At 45.3% G+C, this 16,116-nt stretch overlaps 1 protein-coding gene across 1 annotated transcript; it reads right to left on the reverse strand.

Moving 5' to 3' along the window:
- Positions 1-373: 373 nt before the first annotated feature.
- On the reverse strand, positions 374-14,403 carry LOC138757750 (prostate androgen-regulated mucin-like protein 1). The gene is made up of 4 exons (XM_069925550.1): positions 14,126-14,403; positions 5,994-6,950; positions 4,716-4,794; positions 374-4,435 (listed from the first exon to the last, which is right to left on the reverse strand). Exons 1-4 carry the CDS (start codon positions 14,166-14,168, stop codon positions 4,351-4,353), a joined length of 1,164 nt encoding a protein of 387 aa, XP_069781651.1. The 5' UTR covers positions 14,169-14,403; the 3' UTR covers positions 374-4,350.
- Positions 14,404-16,116: the final 1,713 nt, after the last annotated feature.

The following is a 16,116-nucleotide window of genomic DNA, read 5'->3' on the forward strand; positions in this document are numbered from 1 at the left end:
GACCTCTACTGGTTAAAATTCACAGGGTGTCCCCACAAAACACAGACACGTCCCACGTCCCAGATCTCCACATATACCAGTGGGAATGCCAGACAGTTAATTTACAATTTGATCACAGTGAGTGTTTGTCTAAAAGACAATCATGTATTGTAAAATAATTAACTCTTTATTCTGTCATAATAAGCTACTTCACATAGTCATGGCATCCAAACTATGATTCATGGATTAGTATGTCCTGTGACAGGTTTCTCTCCCGAAGGGTCCTTTGACTGTTTGCAGAAGAGGGAAAGATACTGTTTCTGACAATATTGCTCAGGTCCCCTCTTCCAAAGACAGATATTTTTACAAGTAAAATACAGTCCAACACAAAATCTAAAAAAAAATCACGCTTTAACTTCAGATTTGTACATAGTGCAAATAACAGCCCACTTCAGTGCACATTCATTAATATGAACTTTTGCATGGTTTAAGCTTTCAGACACTAAAATCATGAGGCTCTAAGTTGGTACTTCACATACTGCAGTAATATCCCCGTTATCTAGAATTCAAGCAACGGACAAAAAAAAAATCACAGAAAATAAACAGGTAAAAAAAATGAAAGTTTTAAATTGGTGAACCCCAGTACTTAGTTTGCTAACCCATGCAACATGCAATCTCAAGCAACTGGCCAATTCACTTATCTGGCATCTACCAATCCTCATAGGTGCTGGCTATCAGGGGTTTTACTGTATTTATATTTGGTATGTGGTTGTGTACAACAGAAAGGGAACTGCATTTCTATAGTGCCTTTAGCCAGCTCAGGACATTCAGTACCTTAGAGACATTAATCATTATTACTTTTGCAATGTAGGCAACATTTTATGCACAAGCAGCTGAGTGACAAGAGCCAGGTGAATAGTTTTTTTGTAGAGGAATTATTATTGGCCATAACACCAAAGAGATGGCTTGATCTTAATGGATTTGGAATATTTTACACTCGCTCTATGGAGAGATGGAATATCTGCCACTATGAGGGAGAGTCCGCCCAGTTGCAGTGGAGTATCTGCCTTGCTACATCAGAGCACCTGCCTTGCTGCACTGCAGTGACAGCCCAACGGCATTATCTCCATGTTTGTTCAGAACTATCCTTTACAAAAAGACTCTAATAAAGAGCTTGCCTAAATTCCCATGCCCTCAATATATATTTCTTCTTCTTTGGCTTGGCTTCGCGGACGAAGATTTATGGAGGGGTAATGTCCACGTCTGCTGCAGGCTCGTTGGTGGCTGACAAGTCCGATGCGGGACAGGCAGGCACGGTTGCAGCGGTTGCAGGGGAAAATTGGTGGGTTGGGGTTGGGTGTTGGGTTTTTCCTCCTTTGTCTTTTGTCAGTGAGGTGGGCTCTGCGGTCTTCTTCAAAGGAAGTTGCTGCCCGCCGAACTGTGAGGCGCCAAGATGCACGGTTGGAGGCGAGATCAGCCCACTGGCGGTGGTCAATGGGGCAGGCACCAAGAGATTTCTTTAAGAAGTCCTTGTACCTCTTCTTTGGTGCATCTCTGTCTCGGTGGCCAGTGGAGAGCTCGCCATATAATATATATACATATATTATAGCTCAATATATATACATCTTGAGATACTCCTACCTCGATCTTCTCAATCTCTCGGTATTGAATGGACCTGAGGCTCCAGAACATGATATTAAGTAGTATCTGGACATATATTTGAACAGTTGAGGCATTGAAGGCTAGTAAATGGGATTAATATGGATGGGAACCTGATAGCATGGGGACTGAAAGATCTTTTTCAGAGCTGCAAGATTCATAGAGTGATGCTCTTGTGGACAATGTCCAAAAATTGCAAACATTTTACTAAGATAATCCTTGTTTGAACAAATAACCAAGACCACTCCAAAAATCCCATATTTGATTTTCAGTTCAATTTTAGATTTCCATGTGAAACATAAGCAATTTAACGAAGATAGAAGAGCCTGCAGATGCAGGAAACAGCAGTAGGGGCCCAGAGGTAAGGGGGCCCAAGACCTTATGCTTCACCCTACTCAGTAAAGGGTAGCCTGGTCTCGGTTTATCATTTCACATTGACTGCAGGTCTACACAGGTGAAGCTGGTGACTGTGGGTGGGTCAGAGTTGATGTGCTATTGCTGGGGTGACGTGTAAGGTGGTTTCTGGGAGCTGCGGCATGAAAGTTTGTGGCGTATGTGATCCTCCATCTACTCACCAAACTATTAGATTTTTAATATCCAATTCGTTTGGAGAGACATTAAAAATCTAATAGTTTAGTGTGAAGGTGGAGGATGACTGGGGGGTGGTGGGGGTGAATCAAAGCAGTTCGCCCAGAGTGCTGGAGACCGTTAAGTAATTAGTGGCACGCTGGTGGGGGCTGCAGATGTCGTGGTTTCACAGTTCAAAAACAGGTGCCGCTGATCAGCCCTGCCATCTCCTTGTGTGTGTTCCCTGCTGATTGGATTGGATTGTGTGGATCACATGCCATGCATGCATGAATCGCGTGAACTCAAGGCGCAAAAAGAATTTGATGTTCGAACTGTAAATTTGAGAGGGAGAGCCAAAGAGGGGAAAGCTGTAAGCAAAATGTTTGTTTTATTTTAAAAAATGAATTGATTAGCAAATTGTGCCCCACAGTTCAAGTAGGCCAAGGGGAGGGTTCGGAGTCAGGCATCGGGAGCTCCGGTCACCGGAGTCCGGTGTGCATGTGCAGTAATGGGCTAATCCCTATCATTTTAATTCAAGTATTAAAATAACCTTTATCAAAAAGGGGTTTTAAACTAGGGATGTAGGTGAAATAATGAATGGAGTCCATTTTCATTATAAAATGATTTAAAATGTAAAAGAAATATGATTTTATTAAATAATAGCTCATTTTTAATGCAGTCATCATTTCAATAGTTGGATTGACATTCCACCCGATAGTCCGTTGGGGCGGATGTTAGGAAACTGGGGTCGGGGAAGGACCCAGAGAAAGACTAAAGAAACTATGATAAAATTTTGTTAATACAAATGGCCTCAGACACCGATTCTGGGGTCTTCAGTTTGGTGGGCCCGACTGGGATCAGATGAAGATTGGATATGTCAGAAATTAAATTTATTTGTAAATGAAAGAAGTCCTCCAGATCCGGAGGAGTCAGATTATGCAGCATGTTGGATCCGGGTAACCGAATTGTTTAAGGTTGCTGTGAAAAATGAGGAGGAAGACGTACCTCCCTGGGATCCTTTGAAGCACCTGCCCCCGCCGTATGACAGTCAGGGGGAGGGGAGGATCACCGGAATGCTGGTGATATCTCTCCCGAGGAACACCAACAGCTGAGAAAGTCCAATGGAGGTTTAGAGGCCTGTGCCCCGAATTCACAGGGTTGGAGGGATATGGATCATGTGCAGGCAGCAGAGATTAGGTTGATAGACACCGTGGGCTGAAGGGCCTGTTCCTGTGCTGTCCTGTTCTATGTTCATCAGCAAAGTGCAAGTCACTTGAGCAGTTCTGGGGTTCATGCTGAAGTATTGACAAATTAGACAAAAGAGGAGGCAATAAGTGAATGAAGCTGAACACTAAAGGGATCCTTTCATGTAGTGCTCCTGGCCAGTGGTTAGGGAGCTCTTGGAATCAGTAGGGTACAGAGGTCTGGACCCACTTACAACTCTCTCTCCGCCAGTTGTTCACCTCTGCCAGACCACTGCAAGATGACTTTTTGAAAGTTGCCTGACATTAAATCAACTTTGAAACGGTTGTGTTTGAACATAAGGCTCAAGTAATTTAGGAGGTGCTTCCTTGACTACTAATATCAGCAAAACAGTTGTCAAAATTGAACAAGCATAAAGTTCCAAGCACCTCAGATGTAAATAATATTTATGCTTGTAACAGAATATACATCTGTTACAATATTGTAAATTGTAACAGATTATAATGAGAGTGAGGGTTGGGATGGGGTGAGAATGTAGGGATGGTGAGAGAGGAAGGGTGGGGTGGGTGTGAGCGATGGGATAGAGTGAGGGGATGGGTGGGGTTGATGGGGTAAGAGTGAGGGAATGGGATATGAGGGGTAGGATGGGGTGGGATGAAAATGAAGAGTGAGAGGATGGGTTGGGAAGGAGAGAAGAGAGAGGAATGAGATGGTGAAACAGTTAGAATGGAAGATTTTGGTGTAAAAATTGGAGGGGTGAGTTCAGGGGAAGTATTGGGGAGGGAAAGTGTTATTTATGAGTAGAATTTTAAACTCCAAAGAACAAAGGTTGGTGAACTCTGATCATACTTGGTCATGGTGTAATACCACAGTTCCCTAATCTTCAGATGATGGGCTGAGACAAACACCCCAATAGAACAGCCTTTGCCTGTCCCCAGTTTACTAAGAATCATCATACAGTGGGTTGTTGTAATTTCTCCATGAGTCACAATCCTGGCTATCAAGCAAACGTCTGTATGAAGAATGCCTATAAAACAACAAAGAGTTTTTCAGCTGGAAGTTCAAGAATTTGCAAGCTTCTTTATAACAATCTTCAAAACAGTGCCATGAATTTCTTCATGGGCCCCCCACCTCCCTGCCATTCCACTTTCCCTGATATTAAACATTCATATTAAATCTCTGTATCCATCTCTCCCACATGTAGGTCAGGAAACTTCTATGTACAATGAGCCAAATAATGTGATTGGAACGTAAGCGAAAAAAGGTACTAGTAATTCAAGGTTTGAAAGCATTTGTGTGGCTCCTACCTTATCTTGAAGTACACGAATCCTCCAATCAGTACCACCAGCACCACAATAGTCACAATTGAGAGAGCCATGACTCCTCCTGGCCACAACCCAGACAAAAAGACAAACACATGGTCACATTGTTTAACCTCTGCACTCCAAGTGATGCACATAAGTGACTTGTTGTTCAGATGCACTGTGCACCACTATGCCTTGTGCAAGCAAACCTTGCCACTCATTTTCACAATGACAGTTTCAAAGATGTCTGCTTCAAACTGCCACAGTGGAAATGGATCTGGAGGCACAGCAGGGCTGCAAGGGAAGGTTTATGTCAGGCTATGTGGGGAGAGCAGCAAGACCCATCCAGGATTAGCATTAAGATTAAGCCATTTCCTGAAGAATAATATCCATCAACAAGATGAGTCAATCAGGAATTCTAGGGAAATTCCTTCACCAGGGAACTCACTCTCCCTGAGCAATTGGGATGGATATTTGTTGAAGTGAAGCTGAATGTATGAGAGAGAGAGAGGAATTGAATTGTTTATTGTCATGTGCACTGAGATAAAGGGTAAAGTTTTATGTGCTGTCCAGGCACATAAGAGTTACAAAGATGGTGCATAGAGTATAGTACAGTTAAACAGTTCACGGCATCATGTTTTAGCAGTAAGAGGTCTATTCTAGGGTCTGATAATAGCAGAAAAGAAACTGTCCTTGAATTTGAAAGTTTGTGTTTTCCAATCTATGTATCTTCTGCCAATGGGAGTGGGGAGAAGAGAGTGATCGAGGTGTGTCGATAGCTTTCCCCGAGGCACCGGGATGTGTAAATGGGAGTTGATGGGGGTGGGGGGTTGTGATGTTCTGAGCTGGTTTACAACTCTCTGCAGGGGCTTGTGGCCTTGAGCAGAGCAGTTTCTGTCCTGGGCTAGGATGCATCTGGACAGGATACCTTCTGTATGCATCAGTAATGATTAGTCAGATGCTGAGAGTGAGTTAGAACTGACACAGCAGAGAAGGTGAGAGTTTGGCCCACAGACAATCTGTGGATTGTAGAAGAGTCAGTCAGCCCCATCACCTGCTCTTTCCCATCTTTCACTGCCTTTGGTCACTTCTCTTTTAAAAATCTGCAGTGTATGAAGAAGAGGAATGAATGTGTTGGATAGGAACATGTTGGAAGATGGAGCTGAATATCCCACCTATTGTGTAAAAACATTTGATGAATGAATCGTGCGTGACGTTCAGAGGAAGAACGGGAGAGTGAACTCCAGGGAGGTGATAAGGAGGGAATATCCACTCACTCACCTATGCTCAGACCTCCTGCTGCTTCCTGAGTCCTGGTGCTGCTTTCCTGCATTGAGACAGTGGTGTGCTTTGTTGAGATGCCTAGGCTCAATGAACCAGGCTGGTGTGAAGCTTGTAGCGAAACAGTAGATGGAGACACGGACGTGGCAACAGTTGATGGTGTTGTTTCCTTTCCACGGGTGGTGGCCGTACTTCCTGACACAGTTGTGCTAGCTCCTGTCTGCATTATACTGGGAGTTGTATCATTGGTTGACAGAGTGCCATTGGTTGACTGGCTTACGACACTGGATGACTCTTGTTCACTCGTACCTGATCGGGTTTTGGTTACATTAGCTGGTAATGTACTAGTGGCTAACTGGGTTAAAGCTGAAGTGGACTGTGATGGACTGGTTCTACTTGCTGAGGTCTGAGAAAAAGTGGGATAACTGGCTGGAGTTGAAGATGACGTTGTAGTACCTGGTTCTCGAGCTGACGTGGTGGACCATGATACACTGGTGTAACCTGGTGATAAAGTGTTGTTAAATGTTGGTTCATTTGAAGTTGTAGATGAATTGGAGTTGGTGGTAATTGTGGAATTTGATTCTGATGTATTGCCATTGGTTGACTGGTCTAAAATGGAGTGACTATTCAGTAACTCTGTATTGGTTGAATCAGAAGTTGGAAGTGCTTGCTCAGTCAAAAGAGAACCTAAGGGCAACTCTGTTGTAGTGATATCTTCAGACTCACTTGGAGTTAAAGTCACTAGTGAAGGCCCAGCAACATCTGTTGATTGGCTTGCAGATGTGCTTGATTGCAGTGGGCGAGTTGTTGAGGGGTTGCGTGTGGTACTTTGGATTGCTGTAACCAAGGATCCATCAATAGGGGTAGTGGTTGTCCCATCTGTGCTGGGTTTAGAGGAAGGAGGAATCAGTTTGGTGCTCACACTGGTTGTTGTGGCATTTAAGAGTCCTGGGAGGGCTGTTGATGAAAATGGGAAGAGTTTGAAAGATAAATTTTTTTTTGAACTATTTTGTGATCCAGTTGTATTGAACAATGTTTCTGGTACATTGGCTTTAGATGAAATAATACACAATTCTTCAAAGAAAGAGCATAAGAACATCAGAAATATGACAAGGAGTCGGAGTCGAGCCTGCTCAGCTATTCAACGAGATCACAGCTGATCGAGCCATGGACTCCACTTATCCACCTGCTCCCCATAATCTTTAATTCCCTGACTATGGAAAAATATCTCAGCATCTCAACTACATTTAACGAGGCAGCCTCTACTACTTCCTTGGACAGATAATACCCCAGATTAACTGCTCTATGGGAGAAGCAGTTCCTCCTTATCTCCTAAATCTACTCCCCTGAATCTTGAGGCTCTGTCCCCTAGTTCTTGTCTCACTTCCCAGTGAAAAAAAAACTCCCTGCTTACATCTTATCTATTCCTATCATAAATTTATATGCTACTATAAGATACCTCAATCCATCCTCCTGAATTCCAGTTTGGTATATTCAGAGGTGACTCATTCTTTCCTCATAGACTAACCTCCTCATCTCCAGAATCAACTTGGTGAACCTTCTCTGCACCGCCTCCAAAGCCAGTACATCCTTCCTGAATTAAAGAGACCAGAACTGCATGCAGTACTCCAGAGGTGGCCTCAGCAGTACCTTGTACAGTTGCAGACTAACCTCCCTGCTCTTAAATTCAATCCCTCTAGCAATGGAAAGCCTGCTGCATCTGCAAACCAACCTTTTGCGATTCATGCACAAGCACTCCCACATCCTTTTGCACAGCATCATGCTGCAATCAGTTGCCATTTAAATAATAATCTGATCTTTCATTTTTCCTTCCATAGTAGATAACCTCACATCTATATCTCTCTGCAGACACTCCGTACCCTCTGCACAATTTCATTTTCCACTCAATGTCATGTCATCAGCAAATTTAGATGCTCTACACTCTGGTCCCTCTTCCAGGTCATTAATGTATATTGTGAATAGTTGCAGGCCCAGCACCAACCATTTGCTTTCTTCATTACCCTTTGTGATTCATGCTCAAGCACTGCCAAGTCCCCCTCCACAATCACATACTGAGATCTTTCATCATTTAAATAATCCAGTGACTATTTTCCCTTTCAAAGTGAATGACCTCACATCAATTAAACAAGACTACTGAAATGGCAAAGCGTTGCCCTTGCACAGGACACAACATGAGCAGCTTCAGATGGATGAGGGCTTTAAACAGGTGGGATTGGAGAGAGTAGGTCTATTCACTGAGGAATAGACACCGAGGGAGCTCCAAATTATAAAGATAGTTTAAGGAGGAACTGCTACCAGAGGTTTGATCAATCAATTGATTAATCAATCAATTGACAAATAATTGGGCAAATGAGAAAGGGAAGAAACCTCTGGTAGCAGTTCCTCCTTAAACTATCTTTGTAATTTGGAGCAGTGGGTTCAACAGGAGCTGCCAAGCGGACATTGGAGAAGGAGCTTCAGAACTCTGGATAAAGAGTAGTGAGTTGTAAGACCAATCTAAAGGCTTTTCCTTCAGCTAGTAGGACATGCAATCTCAGGCTTTCCATGAGACACACTCAGCGGTTGTCACAGAGCCCAGCAGCACTATGCTGTCTTTTATCAATGCTGCTGTCTGTATCAATGGCATTCCCACACAGAAATACAAAACACAGCAGGTGCAGACCATTGGCCCATTACATCTGCTGCTTCATTCAATCTGATTGCAGTTGATCCTCCATCCCAGTTGCATGTTGCTACTCTCTCCCCATCCCTCAACTTCCACAGGGCACCACTGAGAGCATCCTGACAGAGAGTGTCATTGTGTGGGAGGGGAACTGCTCTGCCCATGAATTCAGGAAACTGCAGAGGGTTGTGAAGATGACTCAGGCCATCACACCACCCTCCTCTCCCCTGACTCCATTGTAACTCCCACTGCCTTATAAAGACAGCCGACAGATTAAAAGTCTCATACCATTCTGGCCACACCCATCCCTTATGGAAGAAAGGGGGAGATCACCTATCACCAGGTTCAAGGACAGTTTCTTCCCACTATCAGACTCTTGAATGAACCTCACATCAGTAAAATCATGTGGCCTTTGTTCAATACCAATTGATCTTTCTGTGTTACTCTGCAGCATTTTTGGTTGCTGTACTATGTATGGCTTGACTAGCTGGATTGCACACAAAAGGAAATTTCCCACTATACTTCAGTAAACATGACAATAACCTTGAACCCTTGAAGTGATGAGGACACTTTTTCCAAATTTTCAGGCAGACAAAGACCAGTCAAGGCAGATTAGTGAATGGAAATGTCTCTTCCGGATTGTTATAGAATCCGGATTCAGCAGTTTTCTGACCTGGGAGTGAGAGAAGATCAGAAGAGTACAGGTCCAGAACTGGGGTGCTGCATATACAGGGGATCTGAGAGTGTCTGCATGGAACGCTTGAGGGTCAGACACTCTGACTCCTGGTGCAGAGTTGTTATTGAGTCATGGCACCTGGCAGATCAGAGGCAGCCCCTTCGGTCCATCATTTCCATGCTGACCATTGTATCCAGCTACACTCAACCATTTACAGGCCATTTACATTGGTTTCCTTGCCTTGGTGATTAAATAGTTTGTCCTTTTTTAATTTAAACAATAAACTGAATGTGAAAGTATTAAATGTATTAATAATAATTAATGTTTCACACACACACACACACACACACACACACACACCCATCACCCCTCCCCCCAAAGGATCATTAACTACAGTAAAGCAGATTTTCTATCAAGGACTGTAGGTGGGTACAGATATTTAGAAGCCAAATGTGTTCTCTTTGCTAAAAGCCGCAGTTGACAATCTTTTTCCTCCTTGTGCACAGGGAGGGAATTGAAGCACCATACTAGCCTCTGCATGAGTCCGGCATCAGGCAGTCCTGGGTGGGAAACTAGGCCATGGACATCAAGGGAAAACACTTCAATGCTTTTGGCCGGAATCTTCAGGACAGATCACCATTGGTTTTCAAAAGGTACCTTTACTTACAAACAAAACTTTAGCATCTCAGCTATGTTTACTTCTAAGGAGATGGAGAGGGGATGAAAGGGTCAGATTTTCACAGGAACAACCCAAAATGCTCAACAGCCAATGTGATATTTAAAGTACTTTTCAGTAGGAAAAGTATGGGGAATTTACATATGGGAAGGTCCCTCAGACCTTAAGTATGTTAATACCCAGATAGCCCGTAACTCCAGAAGACTTAGGAGTACAAATAGGCTATTCAGCCTATCGAATCTGCCCTGTCATTTAATCATGAGCTCATGCATTTCCCCACTTAGCCCCACAGCCTGACCTTCTCCTCATAACCTTTGATGCCCTGGTTAATCGAAAGCCTATCAATCTCTCTCTTAAATATACCCAATGACTTGGCCTCCACAACCACCTGTGGCAATAAATTCCACAGATTTACCACCCAGTGGTTGATGAAATTCCTACCCATTTCTGTTCTAAGGGGACACCCTTCAATCCTGTAGTGTGCCCACATCCTAGACTCTCCCACCATGGGAAACAACCTTTCTACATCTACTCTGTCCATGCCTTTCAACATTCAAAATGTTTCAATATCCTCCTCATTTTCCTAAATTCCAATGAATACAGGCCAAGAGCTGCCAAACACTCCTCATATGATACTCCTTTCATTCTCAGAATCATCCTTGTGAACCTCCTTTGATATTTCTCCGTCAGCACATCTTTTCTTAAACGAGGAGCCCAAAAGTGCTCACAATATTAAGTGAGGTCTCACCAGTGCCTTATAAAACCTCAACATCACATCCCTGCTCATATATTCTTGAAATGAATATATGCATTTGCCTTATTTGCCACTGTCTGAATGTGCAAGTTTACCTTCAGGCTATCCTGTGCGAGGACTACCTGTTCCTTTGCATCTGGGTATTTTCATTTTTTTCCCATTTAAAAAATAGTCTGTTAGTGATATTGTCTGAGAAATAGTGGCACGGTTAGTGTAGCAGTTATCACTAAGTTATTTATTATAGCGCTGGCGACCCAGGTTCAAATCTGCCGCTGTCTGTAAGAAATTTATATGTTCTTCCGTATCTGCTTGGGTTTCCTCCTGTGTTCTAAAAATGAACGAAATTTGTAGGTTAATTGTTGTATTTGGGAGGCGTGAGCTCGTGGGACAGAAGGGCCTGTTAATGTGCTGTATCTCAAATTAAAATTAAATCCTGTGTTTATAATCTAAAACATTTGCTCGATTGCCCATATAATTTCCAAACCTCCAAGTGAAATGAATTGCTATCTGTCAGTCATATCATGCTTTCCAAATGCAATTATACCTGCAGATTTATTTGCCTATGAAGAATGAGGAAGAGTTGCTACAGGGGAAAAGATTTTAGAAAGAGACATCCACCAGAAATATATCAAGATCAGGACTTCACTGGCAGGAGCTGGGCTAACGTTTAGCATGGAATGTACAAGGGGTGGAGTGATTCGAGCTCCAACTACCAGAATATATTCCTGAGGTATTACACACTCAGCTCATTTCAAAGCATTCTGGAGGGGATCTGAGAATTTGTTAGAAGGGATCATAGGGGATCTTCACCAGAGAGGGGGACCATCTGGAATATAGTGCCAGACAGTAAGGTGGAAGCAGAGTCACTGATAGCATTTCCGAAGTGTCTCGATGAACTTGCAAACCACCTAGGCAGTGAAGGCCATGTGCCCAGAGCTGGAAGATAGGGCAGCACTGCTTAGCATAGATGTGGTATGCCCATTGGTTATGATGAGAATGATGGAGGACCAACGCTTAGATGAAGAGGAGGATTTGAGGTGCAGGTGAATGGACAGATTGCAGGAAAGGAAATTAATGGGGCTGAAGACTGAGCCAGCGGGGGAGAAGCAGTTAACGTTAGGGGTGCCAGAAAGTCAAAGTGGGCAAGCACAAGAGGCCTGATGTACAAGAAGGGGAGAGATCACAGGGAAGCTTGGAAGCAAGGATGAGCTGGATTTGCTGGTAGCCCTGAACAGTGGAGGCCAGTGACACTAGATGAACAGGAAGGGTTGAGGGAGGACACAAACAGATGCGACATTTCACTTTAGTGACCATGATGGAAATGAATCATCAACTCAAAAAACTGTGGTCTGAGAGGAATCTCTGACGTTTTCTCATAATTTTCCACCATGTGGGAAACTTGAGCAGTATGGATGAGTTGGACCGAAGGGCCTTTTTCCATGTTGTACTGCTCATTGCCTAGGACCCCTTTTTTCCTGAAGAGCCCCCAGTCTACCAGGAGATGTTAGCAGCTCACTGTTATTTATCCAGTGACCCTCATTGGAACCTCAGTCTTCACCGAGAGACTCGGAAGCATCTAATTTGTGGAACCTCTCTGCCTTAAAACCTGTTGTTCTGACTAATCTCCTTACCTTTGATCAATTATGCTCCTGTAAAGGTTTTGCTTTTAATGTGGTCATGTAAATATCAGTTACTGAAATTACCAGCTTCCCCTGTGACTGATTCTATGGATCTGTCCTAGACACTCCCACAGCAGAAACAAACTCCCAGCATTGACTCCATTAAGATCCTAAGAATCCAATTGTTTCAAAAAGATCATCTCTTGTTCTTCTAAATTTTAATGAACACATCTATGACCTGAATTGTAGAGTATTAGCCACAAGGAGAAGTTCAGACAAAAGTTCTGGAGAAACTCAGCAGGTCATGCAACATCCATAGGAAATAAATGGTAATTAAAGTTTCAGGCCTGAGCCCTTCATCAGGATTGTAGCAAAACAGGACGCGCCTGAATAAAAAAGATGGGGAGGATGAAAGGAGAGAAGAGAGGGAAGGGCAGGGGGAGGAGTACAAACTAACAGGTAAGAGGATGATACAGGAAGGAGGGTAAAAGAGAAAGAAGCTGAGAAGTGACGGGGTGGGGAGAGGGCAGAGACGAGCTCACTGATAGGGACATAGAGAAAGAGGGTGACCTGGGGAGAGTGTCAATGGAAATTAGAGTAGATATTAATGCCGTCTGGGAGACCCTTCCTTCTATCAAAGAGCTACTCTTTTCAACCTTCTTCCCTCTCCCCCATCACTCAACTCCTTTCACTTCCACCCTCCCACCTGTTTCCACCCATGCTCCTCCCCTACCTTTTCTCCATCCTCTCCCCATCTTTTAATTCTAGTCTCTGCCTGTTTGTCCACATTCTTCATGAAGGGCTAGGCCCGAAATGTTGGTCACCCTTTACTTCCTCTGGATGCTGAGTGAGCTGCTGAGTTTCTCCACCACCTTCGTGTACTGCACTGGATCCCAGCAACTGCAGTTTTTTTCTTGTTTCATCAACACCTGGATGCAGGGTGGTCATTTCCCTCAGCTGTGGGGTCTACAACCAAGGATTCGCCATTTAAGATGGAATGAAGAATGATTCCTTCACTTGGAGGATGGTGAATCTTTAGAATTTTCTACCCTAGAGGGCTGTACAGATGGAATCAAAAGTTTGTCAAAACAGAGATGGGTAGATTTTGGATCTTAGAGGAATTAAGGAATGTGTTGATGGTGCAGTAAAATGTCACAGGTTGGATGTTCCATGAAAGGCCGACCCCTGCTCCTACTTTGTAGGTCAGTCACCCCCACCACCCCCCCCCCCCCCACTCATCCACTTGTGTTGGCTGTCTCATTGGATGGCAGTCTGTTCCTCTCCAATGTCACCTCTTGTCTGCAATCCCTCAGGCCCGAGACCTGGCCCACACTGTTCTTGTCCTGTTGCTATTCCCACAGTGAAAGGGGGTACTGAAATTGAGGGTTTTGACTCAGTCGAGCAATAGGCCACACATCCACAGGCAGTCACAGTGATCATGCGCCCTCGCCACGCATTCACACTGCACACTCACAACCATCACACTCCCACTTTTTCACCCACTCCAACTGAGTCCTCACACTCAATGACCATTCACACCCAACTTCAACACACTCACTGCTCATTCACACTCGTTGTCCGATCACTCATTGCACTCACACTTACCATTCACACTCAACGCACAACGCCCACAGCACACTCACCTTTAATGCACACTCATACTGACCACAAACATCACCCCGCACACTGTCCCCGTTTGACACACGCGTTGAGTTCACACTCGCCTGCCACCAGGAGTAATGCAGCCGCTCCAACGTTCCCGAGCATTTCGCAGCGCTGAAGCACCGACTCGGCTCACACCCGGGCCGCTGGGACCCTGAGGGACTAGGACCCGGCGGGGGACTGACAAGACCTCTTCGTGTATCACCCGACGGCACAGGACCAGGAGTGCCCAAATAGGAGGGAGGGAGCTGGGCGTAGAATCCCACTCACGGCAGCTCACACGTTCAGTTCCACGAAACGAAAGTGGAAGCGGGAGGTTTCTCGGCGCAGGAGGGACTTAATTCACCCGGGACACTGCTCGCATCCTCCCACCACCCCCTCCCCCCTTATGCAGCTCACTCACCCCTCCCCCTTACAGCTCACAGCCCCCTGCAGCTCACACACACACACTGACAGCTCACCCCTCAGCTCATACCCCCCAACAGTTCACCCATCCTCACACTCACCCCTCTAGATCACTTCCACACATCTCATACACGCTCCCAGTGTATGAGCTGCAGGGCTGCAATTCTAAAGTGGACTCTCTCCCTCATTTGAGGCTGTTTGTGGGTTCACATCCCATACGAGGGAGCTCAGCGTGTTTAAGCTGAGGTGCCATGTACACAGAGGGGAATCAGCAAGTGGTGGTGCTCCCATTGCCCTTGATCTTGCTGGTTGAGATGGTGGGATTGACGGATGCCGTTAGAGTCTTGCCTTTCATCATTGATTGTATGTGTGACAATTGGCGTCACTCTCTGAGATGTGCCAGCTCTCTGTGGGGGAAGGTTTAATGTGATAGAAGTCCAGTTGTACCATATTGCAGAAGAGTTTTCTCCCTGTGCCCCCGGCCAATATTCATGCCTCATCTAATATCACAAAAAGCGCATTCAGGGCCGTGATTATGTCTTTGCTGTGGCAATGACTGTGGTTAATACCCACCATTAGCAGTGGGCTATGGCACATTCTAGGATAGTAAGTCTCTCTGCATTCCCCTCACCTCCATCATTCATAATCTGCCAGTAGGAGGCACTGTACAGGAGGCCAGTGTTCACACAGGATTGGCATGGGCTGGAAGGAACAAGAGCACTGATGGATGCAAGACGACCTGCTGCTTTTATGGATTCCAGCAAGCAATACCCACCCTGTAGTTTCATGGAGGAGGGGGAGGGGTAATGTCTGATCAATACCTGTTTAATTTTATAAGGTGGCTAATTTGAGAGAAAAAAATATTAGTGTTGGAGAAAAATACTGCAGATGCTGGAAATGTGAAACAAAAGCATAAAAGCAGGTCAGTCAATCAGGCAAAGCTGCTAGCAGCTTTCAGGTGCCTAGCAGTGGGCAGGCTGATGACAGTCAGCTGGAGACCCGCTGACAGCTCCACTGCCGAAACCTATCCTCCCCGCTGCGGACATCTACCCTCCCCGCTGCCTGACAGTCTCCCGGCGGGGGACTACTGGGCTGGGGCGGCCGGCGGGGGGACTACTGGGCTGAGGCGGCCAGTGGGGGACTACGAGGCTTATGCACGCACACACCATCCCGCTAAGTTTAAAAGGTGAGAGCTTTCGATGTCAGGATTCTCGGGGACGGCTGCCACAGCCCCGTACTCCCCCGCCAGCCGTCGCAGCCCTGCAGTCCCGCGCCGGGGGCTTCAGGCAGCGAGGAGGGGGCTGTCAGGCAGCGGGGAGGCGAGCTGTCAGACTGCTGCCCCTGCTCGGGGCCGGCGTTTGCTCTGTGGCCCCTCTCCCCGCTTCTGACCTTTCAAATGGCCTCCTTCAGTGCTGCCACCTGAACGTCTCTTCACAGAAACTTGCAGCCTGCTCTGGAGCCGCATTCTCCAGGTGATTCCACCTGAAAGCGGCTAATGTTTCAAAGAATTGAGGAACCAGAGCTTCCTCACACGGGTTGTTCTTCGAGAAGTGTAAGTCAGATGCATGTCACTAACCTTGAAATCAAGAAGTGCTGGGCTGGCCATTTCAGAGTGTGATTACAGCTCAACAGCACTGCAGTGGGTTTG

This window comes from Narcine bancroftii, chromosome 3 (genome assembly GCF_036971445.1).
Source record: "Narcine bancroftii isolate sNarBan1 chromosome 3, sNarBan1.hap1, whole genome shotgun sequence".
NCBI classification, from domain to species: domain Eukaryota; kingdom Metazoa; phylum Chordata; class Chondrichthyes; order Torpediniformes; family Narcinidae; genus Narcine; species Narcine bancroftii.